Source organism: Podarcis gaigeae, assembly GCF_964106915.1.
Source record: "Podarcis gaigeae genome assembly, chromosome: 17".
In the NCBI taxonomy this organism is placed as follows: Eukaryota; Metazoa; Chordata; class Lepidosauria; order Squamata; family Lacertidae; genus Podarcis; species Podarcis gaigeae.
The window spans coordinates 8,519,627-8,531,461 of NC_139694.1; the positions used below are offsets into that span (position 1 = coordinate 8,519,627).

General features: G+C 39.5%; 1 protein-coding gene across 3 annotated transcripts; it reads left to right on the top strand.

The window, feature by feature from the left end:
• The first annotated feature begins 869 nt into the window (after positions 1–869).
• ERI1 (exoribonuclease 1) lies at positions 870–11,616 on the top strand. 3 transcript variants are annotated; one of them, XM_083717993.1, is made up of 7 exons: positions 870–1,185; positions 3,148–3,318; positions 4,853–5,063; positions 6,512–6,595; positions 7,545–7,654; positions 8,613–8,727; positions 10,388–11,616. In XM_083717993.1, exons 2-7 carry the CDS (start codon positions 3,194–3,196, stop codon positions 10,625–10,627), a joined length of 885 nt encoding a protein of 294 aa, XP_083574119.1. In that variant the 5' UTR covers positions 870–1,185; positions 3,148–3,193; the 3' UTR covers positions 10,628–11,616. The 3 variants fall into 3 exon arrangements, with proteins under 3 accessions (XP_083574119.1, XP_083574121.1, XP_083574120.1); XM_083717995.1 differs by lacking the exon at positions 870–1,185 and adding an exon at positions 1,273–1,407; XM_083717994.1 differs by lacking the exon at positions 870–1,185 and adding an exon at positions 2,633–2,763.
• Positions 11,617–11,835: the final 219 nt, after the last annotated feature.

Genomic DNA, 11,835 nt, shown 5'->3' on the forward strand with positions numbered 1-11,835 from the left:
TTGGCGTTTCTGTGCATGGTACTTCCGGGTTCGGTGCAGTGTGCAACATGAAAACACGTAACCTGAAGTGTCTGTAACTGTTACATACTGAGTTGAATAGGATCCAAAATGCAGCAGTCTGATTGGTCGTAGAACAATAGAATTCAGAATGCAGCAGTCTGATTGGTCCAATAACAATAGGATTCAGAATGCAGCAGTCTGATTGGTCCTAGAACAATGCAGCAGTATGATTGGTCCGCAGGAGCCACCCAATCCAGTGAATTCGCAACCTGATTGGCCTACAGGAGAATCCCGGAATTAGCCAATCACGTGCAGTACATTGTGTAAATAATGTATATAAAGCAGACATTCTGGGGGAACATTCATTCTTCCTCACTACTATGAGCTGAATAAAGAGCATGAAATCCACTCTTGATTCTGAGTATATTTCAGTAACCCGAGGTATGACTGTACTGGCTGTTATTAAGGATTTTGGGCACCAAGTTTTGGAGAGGAAGTAAAATTAATAAAGATATATTCGATGTATATATTTTAATGGGTATTTTCGTATAAATATTGGTTTTATTGATATTGTCATTGATACATTATTATTTTGCGCCCTGTGCGAGGGAACTGCCTGCAACCACCCTAAATCCGAGCCTGGACAGGGGGCGGGGCAAAGCGGGAGTCTGAGAGAAAGGCCACGCCCCCTGACGTCGAGGCGCATTGCCTAAACACTGAGAGCGGGAGTTCTCCACGTGACACTAGACGGGCCGCGGATTGGAGGAGGATATGCCAAACGGGCGCTTTCCGTTCTGAAATGGGCGGGAGGAAAAGAGAGGCGCAGCGCCGGACAAAGACGCGCGGCAGAGGCGGCGCGCACGCGCACTTCCCCCCTCCAGGCCCTCTCAGTCTTAAGAGTTGTTAAGATCAGGGGAGAGGGGCGTCCCTACCCTAGGCCCCGCCCACGCGTCAATCGTCAGGGCCAGGTGGGCGGAGCCGTGCGAGCAGAGGCTCTCCGGCCGGCTTGCGTCACTTACCCCGCCCCCTTTTGTGACGCTGCTGCTGCTTTTGATCTTCTGGCGCCCGCCCGCGCCACAGCGGAAGAGAAGAGAGCGGCGGAACGAGAACGTGCCGACGTCGCAGCAGCAGCAGCAGCCGCTAGCGCTAGAAGAGAACGGAGGAGTGACAGAAGCCGGCTTGCGGGTGAGCGTTGCCGCGGAGAGGCTTCAGAATGGGAATCCCCTCCCTCCTCGTCCCCCTCGGGGCGTCATTGGTCCAGCTCGCGCGCGGCGCCCGGCGAAAGTCACGTGAGGCGGCATTAGCCGTTTGAAGGAGGAATGGCGCTCGCGCGCGAGGGGGGGGGAGGGGAGGAGAACGGTCCTGTTTAACGGTCTCGAATCACCACCACCCCGGGCCAGACCTGTGGTGCTTCACATTATTATTATTATTATTATTATTATTATTATTATTATTATTATTATTATTATTATATTATTAGTATTAGTATTAGTATTAGTATTAGTATTATTATTAATTCTTCTCAGAGCGGTTCACAACATTAAAATGCCGTAGGAACCCCCCCCCCCCAAAATAGATAATAAAAACAAACCAATAACCCCATCCTACCACTCCCCCTGTAGCCTTATGAGGCTTTGGGAAAAATATTGCGCCTGGGAAAGGGAAGTGGGAGTCAACAGACACTCAAGGAATAGTTTCGGAGAAAAGGCTTTTATTTCTACCATCCATGAACTGGTAGAAGGAGCAAGTGTGATAAGTCACAAAAAGCATGCACGAAATTCACAGTCATGTGCACAAGCATATATACCCCTTTCCAGTTCCCTCCTCCTTTCTCCTCCCTCAGGAGTCCTCTGAGCATGAACAGAAAGCTGTCTTGGGACTATTGGGACTCTTTTTTTATAATAATTTTTTTATTAATTTTTTTCATAAAATCTCCAATCATACAGATTTCTGCATCGCATATTTTAACTTATTGAACCTCCCTCAACTCCTCTGACAATCATCCGTAGTTAAATTTCTATCTTCACATTCCTTAATTATAGTATTGCCTTTAAATTAACTGGACAAATGAGACAAATTAACTAGAAAAATTAGATTCCAAAGAGATCATAAGTTTCTAGAGGACTGGGGAAAATTCAGAGAATATTTGAAAACTGTATGTGAGGAACATACAACGCTAGTGTGTTTTAAAGAAGCTTTGTGAAAAAAATAAGGAATATTGCAAGAATGTAAATGAGGACAGAAAAAAGTTATTTTAAGGGACTATTGGGACTCTTGGCACCCTTCGCAGGAAAGGGGTTTCAGAGTGTTCAGATATGTTTCAATCTCTTGTTCTGGCATGGTTCCTGGACAGAAAACAAGTTGCAATGTGGTTCTTTAGCAAGGCCAGAAGGCATGAGAAAGGCCTGAGAAACAATGGACTGTTCTCTTCCTTTGTTACAATCTTTTTAGTTACAGCAAGCGGAATGTTTCTGATGCTTAGCTGCTGAGAAAATGATTTTGAGAAGCTTTGAGCCGGCTTTGGTGGGGGGTGACTTTGGGCCTAGGTGAGGTCACCTGTCTTCACCTTCCTTCATTCACACACAAGGCATAGTAACTCAAAGGGGATAGCATGGAAAGAAACCTTCCTTCACCACAACACATTTGAAAGGGTTGTGCTTCCATTAATACTCGGGAGAGCAGCACCGTTATGAAGTCCGCCAAAATGCCACAGCGTATCACGCAAGGTTTCGGGTTCTCCAGAGCTCCTCGTCAGGCTGGAGGGTAAACAAATATGTGGTGAAGGGGGTGGAGCAGTGTGCATGTTTATTGTAGACTCTGGTGCTGCTTGTGTGTGGCAAGGTGGGGTTTTTTGGTAGCACCGCCCCCCAAAAAATTTTTGTTGAATGGTCTCTTTATTTATTTTCCTTTTTTAAAAATTAATTTTCCAAAAGATTTTTTAAACAAACAAACATAAATCTCAGCCGTATTTAAACCAATCTTAGTAACATTGTTAAGTGACTTTCTCGTAAAAAGGTAAAAAGTGTTACTAGTTTATATATGGATCAGCAAATCAGCAGGAATGTGTTGAATAAAATACTTATTTTAAGCATTGGAAGTTGAAGTTGATTGATATAAACTTGATTGTTTTGTATCATTATCACATAGCCTTCCAGAGTAAGCGCCATTATATTATTGTCAAGAAAAGAAAACCATGTCTGGTTCAAGTGACTTCAGTGACCCAGTTTACAAAGAGATTTCTCTGACGAATGGACATATCAACAGAATGAGCCGAGATGAACTTAGAGCTAAACTTGCTGAATTCAAGCTTGACACCAGGTAAGCATTTGTCAGGTGTTTGTCTTTTTTGAGGATACATATGTATTTCTGATTTTATATGTAAATAATAATAATTTTATTATTCATATGACGTTCATCAGACTGGGTTGCCCTAGGCCTAGCCAATGTGGGTGGCTTCTAATAAAATACAGTCGGACCTCGGCTCCCGAACGCCTTGGGAGTCAAACGTTCTGGCTCCCAAACAATCGAAAACCGGAAGTGAGTGTTACGGTTTTCAAACGTTCTCTTGGAAGCCGAACATCTGACGGGGCTTCCTATTGGCTGTAGGAGCTTCCTGCAGCCAATCAGAGGCCGTGTTTTGGTTTCCGAACATTTCAGAAGTTGAATGGACTTCCAGAACGGATTCCATTCGACTTCCGAGGTACGACAGTATTTAAAAACAAAATACCAACCATTAAAAACTTCCCTGAGCAGGGCTGGAATGAGGCCGGTATGGTCGCCTGTTATGCATCCCTGTTCTTACAAGCTTTTTACAGCCTGAAGAGTAAGTGAAATTAGAGGGAAAGTTTGTCATTTGTTAGTTATTTAGAGTACATTATAAATGGAATGGAACTGAAGACTTGTGGAGAAACTGAGGATTTGATAGTTACATCTGCTACTGGTAATGTAATTTCTGAACACATGACTTGTTGCATAATTTGTAATTCCAAAGTTTGCAATATAAGTTATGTCTGTATATTCTTCAGTTATACAGCAAAAGGAAAATGTAAGAGTTCCATATAGCCTTTCTGAAAGGTTAACCTGGTAAGAAAAGGGAATTGAAGAGAGAATGACCACTAGGAAGAAACTCAATAGGATGGTTTGGATGTAATGATAAACAGTTTGCCGTTGTGTGCACAAGTCTCAGAATTACACGCTCCTCCGCTATACTACCCATGCTAGCTGAAGCTGATGGGAGCTGTAGTCCAAAGGATCTGGAGGGCACTAGGATGGGATTGGTGGTTTAGCATTATAGCCAAACCATAAATTGGCTACTGAGCTATGATTAGCTGAAATAAACTTCTTAGCTGTGTACATAATTGGTACTATTTCTGTTTTGCGATTAATTCCTGTTCTATCATCTATCACTGCAGCTTGCCTGGATATGCTTAAGCTTATATGAATCATGAATCAAATGATTATTATTTTTTTAAAGTGTTTCCATTTCACTGCTGACTTCCTATGTAAAGAACTGGGGTCTTTCCATTTTCTAAGACTTGCGATTTTTCTGATTCTTCTAGAGAGATTTTTGGACTTGCTTTAAGGTGGTTATTCCTTTCTCAAGAGAAGACTGCGCTGTAGGAGCAACTGCTTTGTGTGGCCTGTGGATCAGAACAGCTCATTGTAATTCCTTTTAGGCATTGGCATTTACAAGAAGCAGGGCTAAAGTTTGCAGAGGGAACCAACCAACAAATAGACCATGAGCTTTCTACACTTTGTATTCTACAAATACCATGGCATTTCTACACTCAGCGCTTTGCTGAATAAACCTTAGGTGATGGTCAAGCACTGATATATTTTTTTCCTTTGGCAGAGGAGTGAAAGATGTTTTGAAAAAGAGACTGAAAAACTACTATAAGAAAGAAAAGTTAATGCAAAACCAGACTATGAATGCAGATAATTACTACGATTACATCTGTGTTATTGACTTTGAAGCAACTTGTGAAGAAGGAAATCCTCCTGAATCTACACATGAAATCATTGAATTTCCTATTGTCTTGTTAAACACTCGGACATTAGAAATTGTAAGTGACCCTGTTTCTTCTTACTTTTTTAGGGGTAGCAAACATTAGATACAGTGTGTTTTGTAAAAGAGAATTTAGGCAATACAGTGGTACCTCTGGTTACAGAGGCCCGGCTGTATCCCGAAAAGTCCGTAACCGGGGGCGCCCTTCTGCACACGTGGCGCGGCGCAATTGAGCATTTCAGCACACACACAAGACGTGCAGATCACTTCTGCGTGTAGATCACTTCTGCGCGTGCTCGTGCAGCAAAACCTGGAAGTCTACACTTCCGAGTTTGCCACATTTGCAACCCGAAGATTACGTATCCGGAGGGATACCCTGAGGTACCACTGTATATCCTTTTCTTACAGATATTGTTTAACCTCTTAAAAAGAACTTTTAGTTTGTGTTCAGCTTTCAGTTTAAAAGCTTTTTTGCAGGAATTTAAAAGTAATCACATGTTTGTTCCTGCAACAAAGGTAACTAGAACCTTCAGAAGGAAAAGCAGTTTGGATAGGGGAAGAAGGTTTTTTTAGTGGAAAAGCAGCCAGCAAGAAAAATGTTACTACACTGCCACTCCTATATTAAAAACTGCAGCATCCCGGGGCTGCTTTTCATTTTGCAAAGATCTGTTGAGCTTCATTACACATATGTAACGTAAGTTTGCCCTCGATAGTGCAAAAAATCACATCTGTACAAGTGTTCAGTGGCTCTGAATGTGTGTCCATAGTTCTTTAACAGCTACTGTATGTTAAAAAGGTCTCAGCACTACATATCAGCCTGCAAAGATACCCAAAGTCATAGCTCTCAAGCATCTCTTATTTGGCGGGACAGTCCCTTATGCCAGCGCCATGTCCCAGGTTTCAAAGGAAGCAGCTCCTCTCCCTCCCTCCCTGCCAGCCAGGGAGGAGGGAGGCTCCAACTGTGTTGCTTGGCTGCGTTGCTCACCCAATACAAAGTCTAAGAACGACTGGGGTGTAGAGCTTGCATGCTTGTGCTGATCAAATCGGCTGCGTTGCCTGGGGACTCACCTTTGCTGAGCACTTCCCAGCGGAGAGGTGACAGTGGTTTTCCTTGAGGCTTTGTTTGGCTGCTGGCTGGGCTTTCTGCCTTTGGCTCGGAGGGGCTAAGAAGTTGAACATACTTGTGCTTGGAAAATCCCTTATTTTGGCTGCTGATCCCTTATTTTTGAGGCTGCTGGTCCCTTATTTTCAAATCTGTAAGTTGACAGCTGTGCCCAAAGTGGAGGCTATGAAAATGTCCCTGTCCATAAGAAAATGAGTGTCAGCTTTTCTCTTTCATAAAATTTTTGCCATTTCACTGCTTGTGTTCAAATGTAAAAAAGCTTGGATGTTGACTGCTTGCATGCTAGTTAATACCTTGATTATTACTCTTTTCTTCTAAAACATTATACATTTTCTGTGATTCTTTTGCATTGTTGCCAAGTGAACTATGCTTTGATATTATAGGAGGACACATTTCAACAGTATGTGAAACCAGAGATTAATCCTCAGCTTTCAGAATTCTGCATTAATTTGACAGGAATCTCTCAGGTAACATTCTCTGCAGCTGACCACAGTTATGAGTGTAAATGAAGCAAGTGCTTGTTAAAGAATAATAGTCTTGGCTCCTAGTTCCAAGCATATTTATTGGGTATGTTGATGATTAATTAAGTGTGCTTAGGACAACAATGTCCCCCTTCCTTTCCTCTTTCCAGATTAACATTTCTAAAATCAATATTTCAAGTACATTAGTTATGTGTCCATGATTTTCAGCCTGTGTTCTTGGGATTCCTAAAGCTCCTTTAGGTCCTTATCAGGGTTTTCTCAATAAGATTGTTGATGGAAGATAGGATTCCCCAAAAGGTAGCTTGAATGATATTGTATCATTCTGAATTTTCCCACACAATGTGCTGGAAACTGTCCCTGGATGGTGTTCAGAATATTCTAGACTGTGCTCCCAGTTTGAGTAGAGCAATTTTAACCATAGAGTGCAGCCTAGAATATGCCTTAAAGTAAGAGTTAATCAGCAGGTGTATAATGGTTTCTAGGCAGACAAACAGAGGTTTAAAAGAAAGTTAAAGAGCATTGTTCTGGGAGATAAAAAGGGAAATGTATTGCTCCAGCTATAAGCAGGTGTATTCAGATTGTGCTACTATTTTAAATTTTATGGGGATTATGTTGATGGATTGATTTAAAGTTTGTTTTTCCAGTATAAGTGTTAGGAATGCAGCTCCATCTAATGTTGTCAGTCTGTTGTGCAGGGAGTGGTTGAAAGTAGTTACTATCCACTGAATGCAATAGAAAACAATAACGTTTTTAGTTACGTTTTGTTTTTTGGAAATCTGTTGTATACTTTCCAACAAGCTTTTAAAGATTTATCTTATCCAAGTCCTAATTTGTGTTAATCTTGCTTTTTACAGTTTCTTGCACATTGGTTTTTTAGATCATATCTTGTGCAATATTTTTATTTTTGCTCATTGCTGTTGTTACATATTTTCAGGACCTTGTAGATAAAGCAGATGAATTTCCAAAGGTTCTGCAACATGCTGTGGACTGGATGAAACAGAAAGAACTGGGAAGCAAATATAGCTATTCCATATTAACTGATGGGTATGTATTCAGTTGCTTAAAAATAATATTTTTAACACTACAAAACCATTAAGTTCCAATCAAGAAACATATATTGTAAAAATTAAGCCAAATTGATAATCTTAACTCTGTGCTATTTTTTATGTTGCATCTTTGGAATTATTCAGGTAACAGAAGCTATTTTTCCATTTTTATCTGAATAGCATGTCATGATGAATAGTTCTATAAAAGGACTCCCAAACAAAGTTGAATTCAGTGGGGATAATATGTGTAACAATTTAAGCATGTTAGTATTCATATGTAAGTATTTAATCCAAGTGATTCTTACAGCTAGTGTGCTGGTCGCAACCATGTTCCATAATGTTTCTTTCCATATCCATATCCAGAATTATGTTACTACCCATAATTAGTATAGCAAAAAAAAAAAACCCTCTTCTGCATAAAAGTTGCAATTTTGCTATTTGTGTCCCATCTCTTTAATTCTAACAAGACTGATTCTATATAAAGTAATGTAAAACACCATTGCACAGTTACAAAAACAAAGTTAATTAATACAGTGACAGAAATTTTAAAAATCCAGCAGAGTCACATAAAACATCTGCGCATAAATTCAATTTTTATCTCACTGTTAAATTAAAAGATCAGGCAAATAGAACTGTTTTTACCTGGCCTCAAAACTCATTGGTTAAAAGGAGTTTTGCCAGTGCAAGGATTTATCCTTGTGCAGTGGAATACTCTCCCCCTCTCCTCCCCCTGCATACCCACTAAATCTTTTCTAGGGGTTTCCCCAACCTTCTATAAAAGGAAAGGGGAGAAGACCGGTTGCCACCTGACCAGCCTCTGAAGGTGCCCAGAAGATGACCTCCAAAATTCATGTAATCAGAGACACAAGGGACATCCTCATGTGTTGGTCCTATTAGCATGAAAGGGACACCTAACTCACTCTTAAGATACTATGCATATTTTTTCTTTTTTTAAGATCTTGGGATATGAGTAAATTTTTGAATATCCAGTGTCGCATTAGCCGTCTGAAATATCCTTCTTTTGCTAAGAAGTGGATCAATATTCGCAAATCCTATGGGAACTTCTACAAGGTTTGTGTCTCTGTCACTTGCATTGCCTGAAACTCAGTGCTAGGTATTTAAAATTTAAGTATACTGTAGACTTATATTATCAATATGATCTGACATACATAATTTCTTATTTAGAGAATTGAAGTTTGTTTAAAAGAGGGAGCATTCCTTGCAGGTTTTTTCTTTTTGTTTTCTCCGTTTCTGGATAATGCTGACTGTAGGGATAACTTTTGTTTCCTGTAATGATGATGATTTGTGTTTTCAATATTTATTTTTTCCTCTGCAAAAACAAAAATATGCCTTTTTCAGTAGTATAGCTAGGAAGCATTTTATGTTCTTAAGCTCTAAATGTAAGTTTATTACTTTCTCAGAAAATAAGTATTGCATATACAAATTTTCCCCCAAAAAACCCACATTTCTATCTCCATGGCTTCAAAATTTGTGGGAATGCATACATCAAGTCCTAGCTGGCTAGAACTTAGTTTAGTCAAAGCTCTGTTCTAGAGTTCCAGATGAGGTATAAAGAGAGAGAAGAAGAGAGAAGTGTGAGGAATGAAGAGGTCTCTGAAACAGTACACCCAGAATGGCTGGGGAAACTCAGCCAGATGGGCGGGGTATAAAGAATAAATTATTATTATTACCTATGATCCAGTCTGGTGAAGGGACAAGCTAGAAATGAGAAATACTGTATTGCTCAGCTTGCTATTTAAGATGGCGAGATCTTACTTGTGCACCATCTGGTGTTATCTTCTGTCCAGTGAGGAGACTGGTCCCCTTATCCTTCCTTCCTTTTTTTAATTTTCAAAAATATACATTTATACAACACTCTGTTTTTGTTCGTAACAAAAAAGAAAATGATAGCAACTGAAGCAAAGATACTTTGTATACCTCACAGTACACATGACACTATAATTTATGAAAAAATGAAAAAATAAAATAAAGAAGGAAAAGTAGTTGAGGTTTTAAAAAGACTTCCAAACATTCTTATTGTACGTTATCTATTAAATACACTTTTACCTCACAGTTACTTATTTCTTCTATTTTTTATCGTATTTCTATGTAAATTGTCAATTACCTTTATATACTACAAGGCTCAGTCTAAGTGTGCCAGGAGATTACCCTTTATACCATGGTTCTTCAAATATTCTTTAAATATTCTCCATTCCTTGTGGACTTTTTGTTTTGTTTGGCCCCTAACTCTTCCCGTCACCTTTGCTAGCTGGAAGTATTCTACCATTAATGTTTGCCAGTCTGCTATATTAGGTGTTTTAGTATTTTTCCAATTTCTTGCCACTAAAATTCTTGCCACCATTACCCCAATATACTTTTAAGTATATTGCCAACTGAAATAGAAAAATCAAAAAGACCATTGTTCATGTACCAATGCCCTTATTCTTGTTTTCTCCCATAAATTTTAAGGAAGTTAAAAACTTTTGACATCTTTTTATTACTTGCTCCCTGTAAATTGATGTTCACCTTGTGTGTTCATTTACAGGCTTTTTTCTGTTACATTGTTTTGGATTGTTTTAACATTGTATGCCACATGTAGCTTGTGGCATTAGGCAACTGAACAATTTAATAACAGCAACAACAACAATAATAATAATAATGTAGGTGGGTGTGTATATTGGTTCTCTTTCCTACCTCCTCCTACTTTAGTATCTTTCATTTCTTTTCTCAGGTTCCCAGAAGCCAAATTAGACTTTCAACCATGCTTGAAAAGCTGGGAATGGACTATGATGGTCGGCCTCACAGTGGGCTTGATGACTCTAAGAACATTGCGCGCATAGCAATTCGTATGCTTCAAGATGGTTGTGAGCTTCGGGTGAATGAAAGATTGCATGGTGGGCTGTTACTGACTGTCTCCTCCACTGTCCCAATAGAGGGAGCTCCTGTACCGCTAATGCCAAGTTTACGATAAAAATTAAACATTGAGTTACATTGCGTTGAGGACCATACCCAAGAACGCTAGGACTTCAAAAGACCTCCAAGGAGCTTAAAAACTGGTATCTGTTTCCCAGTTTAACAACTCACTGGAATATAAAATTTTTCACAAAACCACTGGTGTTAACGTTGGGTTGTTTTTATGGCCGCCTCGGTAGGTTGTGCTAGGTTTGGTATAAAATATCCAGGTAGTTAAGATGGCTTTCTGTAAAATGTAAAGTCAAAACTAGAAGCATAGAATTGAGTCCACAGGGGTAACACCGTTCTTTCCTCCTTCAGTATGAAATAGGCAATTGCAACACTGTTGAACAACACCATTGAATGTGCCGTATCTCTTTTCTTTTGTAGCATACAAGGGTCTGCTTGACTTTGTGAAACAGTGGCCAAATCGACTTTACCTTCTGCTCATATTTCATAACTTACCTGTTACTTTTTGCGAGTCTTGCTCCAGGAGAGGGAGATTCAGTTTTTAAGTTTGCCCGGCTTTAGCCCAACTAATAGCAATTTCATACAGTAATAACAAACATTTTTCTTTTTCGTATTCAGAAATGTTTAGGCCTTTAATTGGCCAAAATTAAGCACTTTTTAGACACCTTAAATTGTTGACTTTAGCATGTGCTTTATGCTCTCCCATTTAAATAAGTGGAACTAGAAAGGGTTTGATTTTGGCTGGAATATGTTTCTGTTTACTTTTCTTCCTTCCATTATGAATCAAATAGTTTGGTTTGATTATTCGACCACTCTACCTCTGTTGTAAAAGGATCAGTGGAGAAGCTTATTTCCACAATATTTTAATAAGATCTGGATTTGATGTGATTATTGCATAAGTTTATTTCTATGACCAAAGACAAACTCTTACATATATAACTATGCCAAGCAGTCTGCAAAGTGTATAAAGCTTTGTTTTGATGTTGACATAATAAATGCAAGTCAAGTTTCTATTGGTACATAAAATGTTACATAAAAGTGCACATCTTTTTTATCTTGTGTTGATGAGTGGATGCTTGTCTTTTGAACTTTCCTCCCCTTCTCAAGTAGCTCTGATTTACTTATATGCACGTTATTCTATTTTATCTTCAAAACAACCCAGAAAGAGTGTTTGAGTAGCTCAGATTTCATAAGGCTCTTCAGGGCTGAGCATGAATTCAAACCCAGATCTTCAGTTTCCAACACTTAGCCATTCCC